Below are 16,530 nucleotides of genomic sequence, written 5' to 3' on the forward strand. Positions count from 1 at the left end.
TTATATCCAAATTAAATAGCAGAGGGGAAGACCAGAGAAGGACTCAAAATGCCACTTCAGCCATCCAGGTCTTGTTTTTGGCAGGACATTTATAATGATGCAAGAGTATTGAGGAGGAACACAATAATTATATCTTCCATTATAACAATAAATGATGTCTTCTTGCACAAAGCATTGCATATAGGTCTAAAAAAAGATTTGGTTGCTCAGGGATAGAGGTGGTGAGTTTTGTTTCAAATTACTATGACATCAGACTGCTCTTGTACTGAATTTATAGCACTTATAATTTTTTTGCTTCTCTGTACAGACTGGAGAACAATGAAAAGCTTAGGAAAAAAACCCAGTAATATACTTTCACATGGCAGGAATTTATATAGAGGCTCAGCTACTGCCACATCAGAAATCAGATTAGAGCAAATGAATATGATATGCGACAGAACAGGTTTAGGTTTTTATTTCTCTGCTTTGCTGGGTTGTCTGAGACAGTGCTTCCAGTTTGATTGTGGGAAGTGTAGTTACATGTTAAGGTCACTTATGCTTATTTGGCACATCTAGCAGTGAGCTCTGCTGGAGCATGGGCTGGCTTGGGGCTTTGTTTATACAAGGGTTGTACATAGCTGGGACATAATTGCATTAGAACCACTTAGTGACTTCCCAGAGTGGGAGGAAGGGAGATGTGCAGGAACCCACCTCCCATCATATTCCAAGGTAATTTGGTAATTTGTTATCAAAAGTGTGTCTGTAGCATTAGCATTTTTATGCAATTACTGGCATTATATCCTTATGGCATATAGTGTGTGCTCTCATGTCCTTATTGATGATCTACATGATGACAAAACTAGGCAGCCACTTCACTGAATATTTAAATAATGTTGAGGTAGAAAGCACAGCTGTTTCTCCCGTTTAGAGGGGGAAAAAAAAAAGACAGAGGGCCTTTGCTCTAGCCATGATAAATGACATTTCATGCTGGTTTCCAAGGAATGGAAAGTGGGTCTCCTACTGAGTAGAAGACCAGCTGCATGAAAAGAGAGTCCAAATATTAACCACTGGACAGTGGCTGGGAAGCAGGTGGCAGAGGCTGCGGGCTATTTTTACACCTCATTTGTTGGTGTAGGGCATTAGGATAGTAACTAAAAGCTAATGATCCACACGCAGTTTTTACATTCTCCTGCATTCTTTTTTTAAATAGCCACTGGCAATAAAATAATATTAATGAAGACGTACATGCATTAGCGGTGTCAGACTGGTGATGGAAATAAATGCAGTGGGTTTTGTGATTTACTGCTGACAGCATTTGGTACAGCAGTATTTTATGAATGTATTATGCTACCCAAGACTGCATCAAAGAGTTGTGATAACCTTTGATATACCTTTTTTTTTTTTTTCCCCCCTCTCTTGATGAAGACTTACTAGTTGCTAGGAAAATGGCTTTGCATTGCCTCTGGTGCAACTTGTCCTAATCCCTGAATTTTACAGTCCTTTGAAAGTCAATGCAAGGAAAATAAGCTTCAATACATAAAGGGTTTATGAATTACTAAAACCCATGTATAAGTGATGCAGAAACATAGGGGAAAAAATCCCCAAATGAACCTATTATATTTGTTCCTTACAGGAAGAATATAGTATTAGTAAATGAAGCAATTTAAACAGGTTATTAAACCCTTTTTGATTCTGGTAATGCATGTACTGCTACATCTGGGTTGCTTACATCAGAAAGTCACTAGGGATATTTTGTTTTGAAGTGCAGCTGGGTTTAAACTGTGTTTGCTAACAGCTGGCAATTTTTTGCATATCCTACTGCTGTGCTTTTAAAAAATAAACTCTTATTAACAGTCCAGGTAACCTAAGAAGTTATGGGCCATGTTATATTTTTAGTTCAATTTTATTAACTAACATCAGCTATGTTTAGCGCTGTGGAGGAAATCACTTGAAACTAGGCCAGTCAAATATTATGGAATTACATATTAAATAACTGTAATTTAACTTTGTAGAATCTGGACTGATAAGCATTATTTCAGTTTTGTTCTTAATTTAAGGAAAGCTCCTCATACAGAGATTTTCTGTCTATCCTATTGTTAGAGAAATAAGGAGTATTTTTCAGAAACACACCACTTTTCACACACAGCCTGCTCTGATTGCATATATGCACTCCAATTCCATGCATGCTTTCATGAATATTTGACCATTGAAGACCTATGACAGCAATTAAGATATTTATTAAATAAAAATGGATCTCGTTTTAGACACAGGTGCACCAAATTATTTTTTTACACAGGGGACATTACAAAGGCATCTTTATCCTGTATCTGCTGTAAATAATTTGCAGTGAAAGAAATATGAGAGCAGGAGTCCCAGTACACCCTGAAGAAATACTGCTTGGGGCCCAAAAGAAAAAACAGCTTAGGATAAATTAGTTCTTTTGCTCGATATTTTTTCTGATTATGACTTTGTCTCCAAAGAAATGCTAATATGTAGGATTAGGATATTAAGGTGAGAATTTTGCAATAACTGTGATGGTATACTTAATTAAACTTCTGTATTGGCAGTAAGTTCTTCAAAAGTTTTATCTGCTGAATTAGATTTTCACTGGAACATTCTCATAGGGTCAAGTTTATAGAAACCATCTTGGTCTGTTGTTAATGAAAGGACAATGTAGTTCCTGTCTAGAAACTACTTTTATCCATTTTGAATATCAGATTTACCATCATTTTTTCCACTACTAGGAATATATTTTCTGTGTTAGGAAAGTACATTATAGAGGTATAGGGATCCAGAAAAAAAAAACAAACAGAAGGACATCTTCAATGGGAAAAAAACTCATGGCAAAATATTGTTCAAGACTGAAGATTATTTTCTTGAGCCTCTTTGCACTCTGCTTTTACAGAAAAGTGAATCTAACAAAGTTTCTTTCAAAAAGGGATCATATACATTTAAATCCCTCATTAATATAGTATTTCTTAATGTAGAAACTGAGTATTGCTACAAAGGGCTGAGTCGCAAAACAAATTTCTGGAGCTTTTATTTCTAAGTAGTTCAATGACACAGGCAAGAACATGAGCACTGTATTCACTAGAAACTACAATTGCTTCAAGAGTGACTTTAAAGAAATACTTCAAACTGTTATACTTTCAAGTAAATTACTTTTCATTTGTTGCATCTGCTTTCTGCAGAAATTTTAATATTCATTGTCATCATTGAAGGGAAATTTTTCTTCACTGGTTACTTCTCATGCAAGAACTGTAATCTGTTTGCTTATTCCCCTTATTCTTTAATCAGTCTGCATCTCCCATTATATGTTACTTTTCACACATAAAAGTGAAAGTGCTCATGAAAGACAAATTCCAACCAAGTTCACCATCTGCAGGTATTCTGGTACTGAGCCACTTCGGAATTAAATCAGATTTTGGTTGATTAAAGAGACAAGAGCCTCCTGCTTTTCATTGCTTTCCCCCCCAAATTTGTTTACATAGTTATGTTGATAAGAAGGATCAAATGGGAAGGTGACTTTTTACTTTCTGAATAAATCAGACAAGATAAAATCTCTGTGCCCTTTGAACACATTGTGTAGTAGTGGATTTTATGGAAAAGTTTTCAGCATTACCTTTTGGTGACAAATCCATTAAAAAACCAAGTAGCTGTTTTTTTAGGGGGAGGGTGGGAGGTGATTTTGTTTTGTTTAAATTCTGATATATTTAACAGTACACAGTGCATGTGTACTTGAATGAAAACTTGAATGAAAATTCTACTGTTCCTTTGAATATCAGAAATCTCTTCTGGAGGATTGCTGGAAGCAATTACTTTCATAAAAACCTTCCCCCTCTGAAGCCAAATCCTGCGTGCTGAAATCAGGCTTCGTAACCAGATAAAAACCTTGTGTGAAGATTCAGCACAGATCTTCACTGTAAAGGCTATGTTGAATGCTATCTTATCACCTGGACTGAGCCTGCTAGAAAGCAGATCCGTTCAGGGCATAAAATTCAACAGTTAAACCATATATAGTAACCATAAAGGCTTTTTGTAATCTTGATTTAAGTATAAACTAAAGCTTGGTTTGGTAAAAGCTGCTCATTTCAGAGTATTACTGTACAGTCTTTTATGGTTCTATCAAGAAATATTGGAATATTAACTGACAGAAACAACTCTAATAATCTCTCATACATTATGCCTCATCCAAACTTTTGAATTGGGTTTTTTTGGGTTTTTTGATGGTCATCAGGTACAGATATACTGGAGATTCTTCTTGTTGCAATAAGGATCTCTTTTAAGACAGAGACAGCAATGTGAATTCTTCAATGGAAAATATAATTCCAACCTTCATGTAAGCAAGTTAGTTTTAAGGGAATAAGCTCTTGAATCCTAAAAGCTGTGCAGAAAAAAACCCCAAAGTTTCCTGAGGCATTCAACTTCATTTTTACTGGTTCACTTACTATGTCAATTCAAATGCAAGAGTAACTTATTTAGCTGTGCTATTAACTCTTAGTCCAAATAAGGTTCTGTGGTAGCAGCCAGAGTCCCAGGAAATTAAGCAGGACAATAGAGGAGCAATATTAGATGGTATGGGCACATATGGTCTCATCAATACATCAATAGGTTTAGTCACACTTTTTGACATCAGAATCTAAGCCACCCATTTCAACATTAAATGGCTGTCACTTCTATTTTGCAAGGTTATCTTATGCCATCCCATTGGAAAGATCTCCAAACAAAATTGCAGCATTTGTCTTATTTATTCAAAATCAAAAGTCCTATAAAGAGAGAAGGAAAATATGAATACAGGAGGCTGAAATATGTTAGGCTAATATTCTTTTGTCACAAATTATTTCTAAAGTGCTTCCTGAGAATGGCATTATATGCTCAGTGTGCACAAAGTATACATAAATAACATACCCCTGGAGATGCATGCACATTAAAGCCGAGTTAATTGGCTGTATTTCTTGTTTCAAGAAACAATCTTTGGGTCACAGAAACTAGAGACAGGAGTGATCTGTGAGATCATCTTACCCACCCTACTATTAATGCAACTGTGCTCCCTGAAGAATATTCTTTAAGCGTTCCAGCTTGTCAAGTTTTACACAACTGTAACTGTGGAGCTTCAAGTCCATTGTGACACTGGGCTGTAGCACAACTGTTAAATGTATTTCCCTAACACTCACCCTAACATTTTTATTTCCTAAAGGCATTCTGCTATTTCTAGTTACACTATCTTGGATCTACCTACTTTTCTGGGAATCATTAAAAGCCCCATTTTTGCATACTTTTAAATGCAGAGTCGTCATGTTTTCCCTGCCCCATGTGTTTTCTTGTAGCCAAAAATTACACAATTCTCTATTAAACAATTAAACAATTCTCTATTTTTCCTTACAAACCAGTTCTTCTGGCAAGAAAATAATTTTCGCTGTGCTCAAAAATCTCTCTAACCTGCTTAATAGTTTGTGAGATCTACAAAAAACAGACTAAATTTCAAGGCACTGTAGAAACTTTCATTTCTTTTTGTGTTCAGTGTCTGTGCACTTCCGGTTTGTAATTTGGGGATCCTGTTACATACTGAGTTTTGACTTACTGTGAACCTAAAATTCACTGATGAAGCTAAAACATCTGAAATACCATCCAACCATGGCTTTCTGAGTATTTCCCATCAGTTCAGTGTCATACTTCTATTATTACTATTATTAATACTTCTACTCATTATAATGATAATTTTTATTTATTTACAGTACTAATTTATTCTACTCTTTCTATGGACAGATTCTTAAATTTGCTAAACACCACAAGCTTTGAAACCAAGCATAAGCTTAATTTTCAAGTGGGCCAAAGGGAACAGCAGCTTTCCAGCTCAGACTGCTTTGGTTTTTGTATTGGTTATTTAATTCCAGTACTCTCTAGCTCTTTCACTCTCTACATTTCAGCTTGTGACTAAACGGAGTACTAGGTGATGCAAGAGTACAAGTCACATAATAGGATTCTTCTTTCCAAGGAGGAGATTTTTCTTTACTATGTTTTTTGCAGTTCCTGATTTCTGACTCTCTCTTGTGTCAGACCTGCTAAAAATGTAAAATTTCGTAAATTGATTATCTGAAAAATGTAAAATTTGGCAAAAGCTTCTTTTTGCTTTCACAGCATCTCTGTCCAAATGGCTTGCTGGAGTTTCTCTGCAGATAGCAGTACATGCCTTCAAATCAAATGTTTGTTTTCTGGCTGCAAGAAGAGAGATCTAGTCTTCTTTTCTGTAGTCTATATTCAATTGTTTTATTTCTCATCTTGGATAAATTGCTTCTGACTTAAGTCTAGAATTTTTTCTTCCCTGAGATCCTGATACCATTTGTAAGGATTTGACTAAGATGTATTGTGCCCATCTGTGCTTAATGAAGCACTAACCAGACTAAATGATGAATGGCAGTTTAATCAATTCAGTTCATTTGGTAACCAGCAGAAGCATATGGAACATAAATTTTAACCTCTCTTTTATAAACACCTGAATTATTCTAAAATTTGACCAGAACTGTGCTATCTGAAGTTTTCATAGAAAGTTAGGGGTTGGAAGGGACCTTGAAAGATCATCGAGTCCAAACCCCCCTGCCAGAGCAGGGTCACCTATAGCAGGTCACACAGGAACATGTCCAGGTGGAATTTGAATATCTCCAGGGAAGGAGACTCCACAACCTCCCTGGGCAGCCTGTACCAATGCTCTGTCACCCTCACAGTGAAAAAATTCTTCCTAATATTTATCCAGAACTGCCTGTGCTCCAGTTTATAACCATTGCCCCGTGTCCTATTGTTAGTGAGTGAGAAAAGCTTGACCCCATCTTCCTGGCACTCACCCCTTACAGATTTAGAAACATAAATGAGGTCATCCCTCGTTCTTCTCTTCTCCAAGCTGAAGAGCTCCAACTCCCTCAGTCTTTCCTCTTATGGGAGAAGTTTCACTCCCTTCATCATCTTGGTCACTCTGCACTGGACTCTTTCAAGCAGTTCCTGATCCTTCTGGAACTGCAGGTCCCAGAACTGGACACAATATTCCAGATGTGGCCTCACCAGGGAAGGAGAACCTCTCTTGACCTCCTGCCACCCCCCTTCTTAGGCACCACAGGATGTCATTGGCCTTCTTGGCCATGAGGCCACATTGTTGGCTCATGGTCATCCTTCCATCCACCAGCAACCCCAGGTCCCTTTCCCCTGTGCTGCTCTCCAGCAGCTCAGTCCCCAGCCTACACTGGTACCTGGGTTTGTTCTTTCCTAGATGCAAGACTTTACACTGGCCTTTCTTTAATACATTAAATTTCTCCCTACACAACTCTCCAGCCTGTCTAGGTCAGCTCCACGTTTTCTCCACTTCTCAATGCCTAAGGAGAAACCTTGCATAATATACCCCTGCTTTGGGGCATAAAATTAGAAAATAGTGATGTGTTTAATTTTCTTCTTCAGGAAAATTGACTATCAACCCTTATTGTCCTGGAACATAAAATTATTCCATTTTTCAGTAGTGGTCAAAGCCTTCAGAGATGAATAAAGCATGGGTGGTCTGCTTATAGTCTCAGTCAAGTGGTATCGATAAATACTCATCCCCAGCCTTAATGAAAATATGCAATCTATTTTCATTAAGTTGCTTTATTCTACAACCACTTCCTCACCAATATATGCACACATATTGCTAAAATTAAATACTATTTTCTGAATGCATCATCATGACACATAAGCAATGAAAAGGTATCTAATTGCTGCGTTCCAAATAATTTACTTCTGCAAACTAAGTTAAATTAGAGGTTATTGCTCCCATTTTCTGACGCAAAAGCCCAACTAACGATTTCTGGGAGAGATGAAAGTGTAGTTAGATATTCAAATTCTTGTTTCATTTATGTATGTATATTTTTAGGTTACTGAACTGGCGCTGGTTTGGAGTCAAGGGGTTTTTGTGTGTGCTTACTTAAATAGTGTGGTTTTACAGCAAATGTAGGTGTTTGCATGCGGAAATTGTAGAATACTTTTTTTCCTCCTGATTTCCCAGTATTCTTGCCAGAGGCTTAATTGAGTGGGATGAGGAGGATTCCCGTGAGGAACCGTTTGCAAGAGAGCAGGGACAGGAGCTGTGATGAGGTGGCTGTCACAGCAGGGAGGGAAGGGAGCCCATCACAGCTCATCACAGCACCTCTTGGATGGAGTTTTTGAGGGATGGAGTCAGCAGCTCCCCAGAGCTATGGGCTTTGGTTTTCCTTCTTTTTCTAAGAGAGGAGAAGAAAGCCCAAGCAAGCCCATCCCAAAAATCATCTGCATTTGGACAGCAGCTTAGTTCAGTGGCTGTGAGCAGCCACATGGACTCCTGCTTTTTACTCATCTTTTTCCAGATTCTCCTCCAATGCCAAACCCTTCCAGTGTGCTTCCATGCTGCAGTCCTGTATGCAATCAGCATCTCCTAAGACTACTCTCTCACTGCTATTCCCACATACACAGAATTTATTGGGAGCATGAGTATGCTGCTCAGGAAGCACTCATACAAATACAGAGCAGCTGTCATGCCTTTATTGGTGTCAACATCTATCATCCAAATTTCTGCACCTTCTACACTTGCCTTCAAGCACCTGAGAAATATTCGAATGTATATATTGGTTTTAGTAAATGCATGTGCTTGTCCTTCAGGATGATATTGATTTTTAAAAAAATAAAAGTAAAATAGTGGTGATAGATACATAAGTATTCTTGCTGGGTATTTGATGTATATGAAATCTTTCTGATGTTGCATACTTTTTTTTTTTGTTTGTTTCCTCTGCAGGGGAGTGGGTTGTATCTTTGTAGAAATGATTCAAGGGGTTGCTGCTTTTCCAGGAATGAAAGACATTCAAGATCAACTTGAAAGGATATTTCTGGTGAGTTCTTTATTCCTGAAGTAATTTTCCTGAGACAAAAAAGAATTGATTGATATATGTTCACATATTTCTTTGTGTCAGGCGTTAAACAACTTTTCTTGACTCCCCAATAAGGAGTTTCATTTATTGCAATTCTGCCTGGGACAACAAACAGTTGTTTGCTGTTTTTTCAAACAGTTTTGCTGTTTGATTCTGAAAATAAAATTAGAAGGGAAGGATGAGCTAAGATTTGTTAGTAGCCATTTATTTCAAATGCAGAAAATTTATTTGGGATTCTTTTTTGGCCCCTGGGGAGGGAAATAAAGTCTTTCATAACGTGTTATAAAACTTACATGGTTCATTTTATTCAGACTTGCATGTATTTTTTGCTGGGGCATCAGGGAATTTAGCAGTTGCTTGTAGGAGTGGTTCAGAAAAAAAGGCTCTCTCTAGAACAAGACCTTACTTGACTGTAATATAATAATCTCTCATTTTCTGTAAAATATTTTGTTATTCTGCTCTCTTTGGCTAATACTGGAAAAATTCTGTGCTGTGGAAGAGTATCTGCTCCAACATACTGAAAGAGTAGCAGTTCCAAGCAGTTCCTGTGATGTGTCTAATTGCTTCATTTGTTCTCCAGATTGTATATTTTAAGCTAGCAACTCCTGGGCCAGTTTTGGAGGTTTGCTTTCCTAAATTATTATGCTTCTCATTTACTGGGATGAAATTTCTTACTTATTTATAGAACATGACATTTTGAAAACAATAAATTTCTCCATGGAGATTCATCTTATGTATTGTGGTAAAATTTTAGTGGTTTTGCTATAGAAATTAAGTAGAATTCTGAAAGCAGAAATCAACACTTGCATTAACAGGAACTGATAGTGATAGGTATCTCGGATAAACCTTTTTTTGTATACCTTTTGTAAGTCTTTTGTATATTCCCATTTTCTTTTCCTTACCCTTACAATTATTTATGTATTAAAATGCCAAGATAAATACAACCCAGGAAGAGTTTTGAGGTCTGCCAGTGTTTAAAAATTATGTTCTAAAACTGCAGCTGCCAATATCAAGAACAGCGTTGAAACAAGGGATAATTTATTGGTAATGTTTCTTTAACTTCATCTTTTACAAACCTTCAAATAAAAAGACAAGATTTTGGACAGGGTAGTTCTATGATCTGTTGTAAATCAGAGTTAATTTTTAAATCCCAGTTAATTAGGCTTTCTAATTGAAGTGTTTAGCTACCCTTAGCTGAATAGTTTCAGTGTATGCCTTCCTAATGTACTCTAAGCATCATTAAGAATTTAAGTTATCTATTTGAAAGTTATAAAACAAAGGATTATTCTTGTTTGGTTTTGTATTTGAACAGAAGGATTAAATTCATACATTCTCCAGTGAATCATGGATAGTGTGGTAGTTAATAGTGCTGAAGTGCAAAATTAATCAGGTTGTTACACCAGATAACTCATACAATTAAGTCCCACACAGTGAGCACTTACACAGCTGTGAAAGAAACACATCAACCAATAAAAGACTTTTCCACAAAGTCTTCCAATAGTTCATGTTTTCAGCATCCAACAGTGAAGGGTTTCTTGTAACTTCTGAAAGTGGTGTAAGGTACAGTGCACCTTCACACTCATCCTTCTGATCTATAGTCCTCTTCTGAAATACACAGCTTGCAGCAGTGGGTGTAGTAATCTGTGTTATATCTGTTGCCCTTGTTATAAGTCACAACTACACATCCATTGCTCTGAGCCCTGGGGGACACCACTCCTGACTGGCTACCAACTGGATTTAACTCCATTGACCACAACTCTTTGGGCCCTGCTATCCAGCCAGTGTTTAAGCCAGCAGAGTTTATGCCCATCCATGGGCAACCAGCTTTTCTTTAGGATGCTATGGGGAAAGTGTCAAAGACTTTACTGAAATCCAGGTGGACAAGTTGTCAAGTGGAAGTCAGAGAGATTCTCTAAATGCCTTTTATATTTCTGCCATTGGCATTTTTCACATATCTACATAGCAAGAGTAGATGGAGCCCAGATAGCTCTTTCTTAGAGGGGAAAAGTTTTATATGAACAGCTTGTGTTTTCCTCCTATCTCTCTCCATTTTCCTCCCACCAATGACATGTTTCTTCTGTAATATGACTGATGTTTATTTATGTTTAATAGTGGCTTAAATAAGTGATTGTATATGATAGATTAAGAACAGAGACTGAGCTTTCAGTTTTTTTTAAAAACTTTTCTGTTTTAAGCTTGTTTTCTGACTTTTATTGTTTTAAACATTTGTGGGGTTTTAAATGGTAATATAATCAATTCTGTTACAGCAGCTGTTTGTAATAAGTTTTCTCAGGTTCCATTATTGTGATAGGCCTCAATAAAATAGCAAGAGTTTATAAAGCAGAATCAAAATAAGACAAAACTTAGAGATGTGCCACTTTATGTGAGGTTTCTGAGAACCAATAGAGATCGAAGTGAATTTTCCTCCCAGGTTCCAAAGCCTTCCCGATAAGGGAGTAATCTTTGTGTTGGCTGAACTTTAGTCTTGATGCCAACAACACTGAAAATTACATTTCACTGCAAGAATAATGTACAAAGAGTTCTTCTGATGGTTTATAGAACCCTGCACAGGCAGGACAACAGCATTTAAGTGATGTTTTATCTGTAAGTGGGCATTCATCTGCAGATATGGTTGGGGGAGTGTGTGTGCTGCTGCAGGTAACATGGCCCAGCAGGAGTGGGAGCTTGCAGCCAGAAGCTCTGTCTCTCCTGACATGCATATTGCAAGAAGCTAAGGATTTCTCTCTGGTACAGGATGCTATTGCTATGTTGGGTGCCATAATGCACAGTATTAAAAAGTAATTAGGAGGGAACAATACCCATTTGTTGAGCCCAGGAGCCTGGCATGCCAAAGAGTGACAACAGAAACACCAGCTTTCTGCATGGAGCTGAATACCAAAGACCAGCGAGAGTTTGCTATTTCAGATAGCTATGAAAAATGGTATTATCCTTTTAAATGTGGAAGGAAGGGTTACTTCTGTTGCTGAAGATAAACAGGCTTGCAGTATTTTGTCATATATCTCTCTATACACACACAGATGTATATATGACTACACACCTGAAGGATCTTGTATCATATAATGGTTTCCTCCATGACTCTAATGTTCTCAGGCATTTTTGAAGCTGTGAGGCTTTCTCCCTGTGGTTCTGCTTCTGAAGGTTTTCTTCATGTCACTGAGACATCCTCGAAAGGCTGAAATAATGCATTTTAACAGGCTTCACTTTCATTTAAGGTTATATAGACCCAAAGGAACTGTGCTTTCTGGTACATTGTGTTAACAACATCTTTTGGAAAACTAGCAATGTTAAACCCAAGGGAGGAGTACTTTCAAATACTGGGTTTTGAAGTTCCCCTGTGTAATGAGGTTTTTAGTCAAATTTATTGGTCTTTTATTCCTAATTCATTATTCAATACATGCTTTTCTGTCACTTGATAGGTATCTTGGCTCTGAAATACAGCTTGCTCATCTGTGATGAAATAGATGTCTTTGGGAGGATGGTCCTGAGCTGAAATTTTATTTTGTGTAGGCATAGTAACAATTGGTGCCTTGTATTTGGCATATAGTTAATGAATTAATGAACCAGATAATTATTCTGGTTGGAGAGAAAGTTTCATCTTTGTAAAACAGATAGCTCTTTCTTAGAAGGGAAAAGTTTTATATGAACAGCTTGTGTTTTCCTCCCATCTCTCTCCATTTTCCTCCCACCAATGACTTCATGAGGAAAAATAAGGAGTTTTTTTAACTCTAATTAAGTAGAAACCTGACTGCTGAATTTTATCTTCTGTAACACAGCTTGTAAGTAGAATCAGAGAAGTGCAGTGGGTTATATCCTGCTAATGAGTTTACCTCTGCTTTACTATATTACAGCAATATGGAAAATATTTCACTTCTCTTCAGCACCACTGAAAGTAATTAAATAAATAATGGGCTTCTCTACCTGTGGGTCTTCTCTTTGATGTTGTTAGCAAATATTCAGTATTTTACTGCAGTTTCCTGCTGGCTTTGTACCGATACCACTTTTACAAGATTCCTTTCTGGACTTTTTCTTGTGCCATACTTCAAATGAAATTAATTCTAAACTAGGCAAGTACGGGGTGAATTAATCTTTAAAAGAGTTTTTGAAAAACAGAGTAAATTTTCTATGTAGTCCTGCTTTGTAAAGGATTTGGGATTTTTTAAGAGTTCTTTTTAAGGAGTTTCAAATCTTCTTTAGCTGACTGCACCATATTGTCTCCTTTATCACTACACATGTAATTTTTTCCCTTGGTATTTGGTGCTAATGGGTGTTTACCTCTTACAGACAACCCCTGCCCTCACCATGTCTGAATAGTCTGTGCTGTTCTTTGCCTTTTATCAATAAACCCATATGATATTAGCTAAGCAGAATTGGCCTAGATTTTAACAATAGTGATCTTGTAAAAATGTAGGATATTCCATTGAGGAATATTGCCTATATGTGTCAGGAAAGGAGGCTTTAATATTTTTTATATCTTGCACTGTTAACATTTCTTTTAGAAAAGAGGACACAACCTCCTGTTCATCCATGTTTGAAGTCATAAAAATACCTCCCAGTATATGATGGATACTTGCTAGGGGAACTACCAGCTGGTAGCAGGAGGGAGGAGGAGAAGAGGAAATAATAAATGAAAGTGTAACCCCATCCTTGACTTTCAAGGGCTGGCTGGATGTCAGCACACAACCTGATGCACACAGGTGTCATCTGCTTGTGAGAAGATGTTCCCATCCATCTGGCTAATTCTGAGCAAAACCCTGACTGTGGCTGGGATTGCAAGAGTTTGGCTTATTGTCAGCTTTGTAATGTGAAACACAGAGTAATTGGCTATCAGAAAAAGAAAACAAATTAAGACGTGGGTCAGTGGAAAACAATGGCTTTGTGGTTTTCTTTGGAATTTGAATGTTTCTTTAGTGTCTGCTATATTTCAGTTCCTGAATGAGAAATGGGCTATAATTATAAAGAAGCACTGTGTCTTTGCAAGGCTCTTGCCTTGGAGAGGGTGGTTACAGGCAATGCATTGAAAAAAATGAGCTGTGACTGAGCTGCTGTAAATCAGTGCAAGCTCTGCTTGCTCATCCTGGTGTGCAGAACCCTTCCTTGTTTGCCCCATATGCCCCCAAAATAATTTTTTTTTCCAGGTAAAATCTCTCTCTGTACAGGTTGTGTCCACATGTATTATGAAGCTGCAATCACAGACATTTTTGCCAGACTGAACAGAAATGCAGTTGCAAGCAATTCATGCATATTACAAATGGAGCTGAAGCCCATTCTGAATGAAAGTGTTGATCTGGTATCAAAAACTAATGCTGCAAGATAATATTGTGCCACAGAGGAGTGCAGGTCCATCTGTAAACCTGTGATATGCTGGCTTTGTTTACTAGGGAAGTTAATAAGTGGCCAGGCATCATATGCTTTCTCTATTTTTGCTCATATTGCTTTTCTAGCCATTTCATAAATAAAGGCAAAATATTAGCACACCTGAATCTTCCCTTTTACCTTTCATCTTTTACTTGTGTCTGAATTCCACATCACATTCTAAAACTGAGTTTTCTGAAGAGCATCTTAATTGCCAAAATTGTTGTTTATAATCTGTAGCTCAAGTTAAAACATCCTTAAAGTTGAAAATGTCTAAAAATCAGTGTAAGGTAGTTTTAGAGGATTCTTTTGAGGGACAGATTATCAGAATTGAAGGTGGATGTGCTGTACTTGTGTGCACTTGTTTCCTAAAAGACTTCTTTTTCCCTCCTGAGAACTGGTAGAAGTATATAGCTTTTTTTGTCATGTTGTCTGGGGGAAACATCCCATTCAGCCCATGCACATGCTTGAGTTACCATTTGCAATAGACCTCATTTGAATAAAGTTAGACTTCGATACCTGTTTTAGTATTTCCTGACTCAAGGCCCTAGATTAGGTACTAATTTAGCAAGGTGCTGAGCACTTGCCACAAGACTGGGTCTTTTCAGCTGTCACTGCCATTTACATAACCTGCTGATCCTCAGTATCTTTCAATAAGCTAAATGTAAATTTTCAGATAAGCTTTGTGATTTTGCCCCTGTACTCAGCGCTGGGGAGGCCACACCTCGAGTACTCTGTCCAGTTCTGGGCCCCTCAGTTTAGGAAGGATATCGAGGTCCTGGAGAGGGTCCAAAGGAGGGCAACCAGGCTGGTGAAGGGACTCGAGCACAGACCCTATGAGGAGAGGCTGAGGGAGCTGGGGCTGTTCAGCCTGGAGAAGAGGCAGCTCAGGGGAGACCTCATAACTCTCTACAACTACCTGAAAGGAGGGTGTAGCCAGGTGGGGGTTGGTCTCTTTTCCCAGACGACTTTCAACAAGACAAGAGGGCATGGTCTTAAGTTGTGCCAGGGGAAGTTTAGGTTAGATATTAGAATTTCTTTACAGAGAGGGTGATCAGACATTGGAATGGGCTGCCCACTGAAATAGTGGATTCTCTGTCCCTGGAGATATTTAAAAAGAGACTGGATGTGGCACTCAGTGCCATAGTCTAGCAACCGCAATGGTGGTTCAAGAGTTGGACTTGATGATCTCTGAGGTCCCTTCCAACCCAGCCAATTCTATGATTCTGTGATTTCAAGAGGTTTCAGGTTCTTAAGGGCTAATGTTAATCCACCTTGTTTAGGACGGCTGCTTTTCTAGTTCATTAAATGACTATGATTAAAATATTTAGGAATTAATTTTACATATGTTGAAAACTTTGTATAAACTCATCTGTGTTTTATATATGCATGTTTAAATGTTGTCACACAATTTCTGTGTGTCCACTATTTGTGTGCTGCCATTATTTATGTAACACATAAATAATGAGAGAAAAGAAACCAGAAGGAATGCATCTCCCCTGAATTTTTTAATTGTCTTGGGGTTTCTTATTATTATTGTCTTTTTATTATAAGAGAAAAGTAACGAAGAGGAAAAAAGCTGCATTAGATTGAAATTGAATTGAAAAGCAATGGACAAAATATGTATAAATATGTAGGAAATGGAAAGAAGAACGACTATAGAATTGGAATGTATTCTCTTTCCTAGAAAGATGTCCAGAAAAAGAGGTCACATACAGGGACTGAGAGTAGAAGAATTAGCTGACTAGGATCTTAATGCAGTAGGTATTTTCAATTGTTTGAGTGTGAAATAAATAAAACAAGTTTTGAAGTATATAATACATTTCATTCTTTTAGCTTTGTTTTTTTCCCCATTCTTCTGTCAGTTACAGAAAGAAAAATGTCCTGTGTTCACTATTTGTCTTTTGAGAATGTGTATATATCACTGTGTAGTCGTATTTGTGGCAATTAGGGCCTGTTTCCAATACACTGGAGAGAGCTAATGAGTTTTGTTACAACATAATGAGAGTTTTTCATGGTGCTTTTTTGGGGCACATTGTGATCCCAATGGCCATGGTCTAAACTCTCAAGTTTGTCCATGATGGACCAGAACAGCATAAGGTAAATTTTCAACAGAGAGTGAAGTTATGGTGCAATGGGTTTGTTCTCACTTGAATACGATTGCCCAGATAATGATTACATCCAGAGAAGAAATTGAAAGAAAATTTTTAGGTTTCTACTTATTGCATTGAAAGTTTATGATTTGGCTTCTGTATCTCTT

At 37.5% G+C, this 16,530-nt stretch overlaps 1 protein-coding gene across 1 annotated transcript in view; it reads left to right on the forward strand.

Annotated features, from left to right (window-relative positions):
• CDK14 (cyclin dependent kinase 14) overlaps positions 1-16,530 on the forward strand; it is a 311,039-nt gene that overhangs the window by 180,094 nt on the left and 114,415 nt on the right. Inside the window, exon 10 of the mRNA XM_008494133.2 lies at positions 8,765-8,858. Within this exon, the coding sequence (XP_008492355.1) occupies positions 8,765-8,858 (94 nt within the window). The remainder of the gene's footprint in view (positions 1-8,764; positions 8,859-16,530) is intronic.

Source organism: Calypte anna, chromosome 2 (genome assembly GCF_003957555.1).
Source record: "Calypte anna isolate BGI_N300 chromosome 2, bCalAnn1_v1.p, whole genome shotgun sequence".
NCBI classification, from domain to species: Eukaryota; Metazoa; Chordata; class Aves; order Apodiformes; family Trochilidae; genus Calypte; species Calypte anna.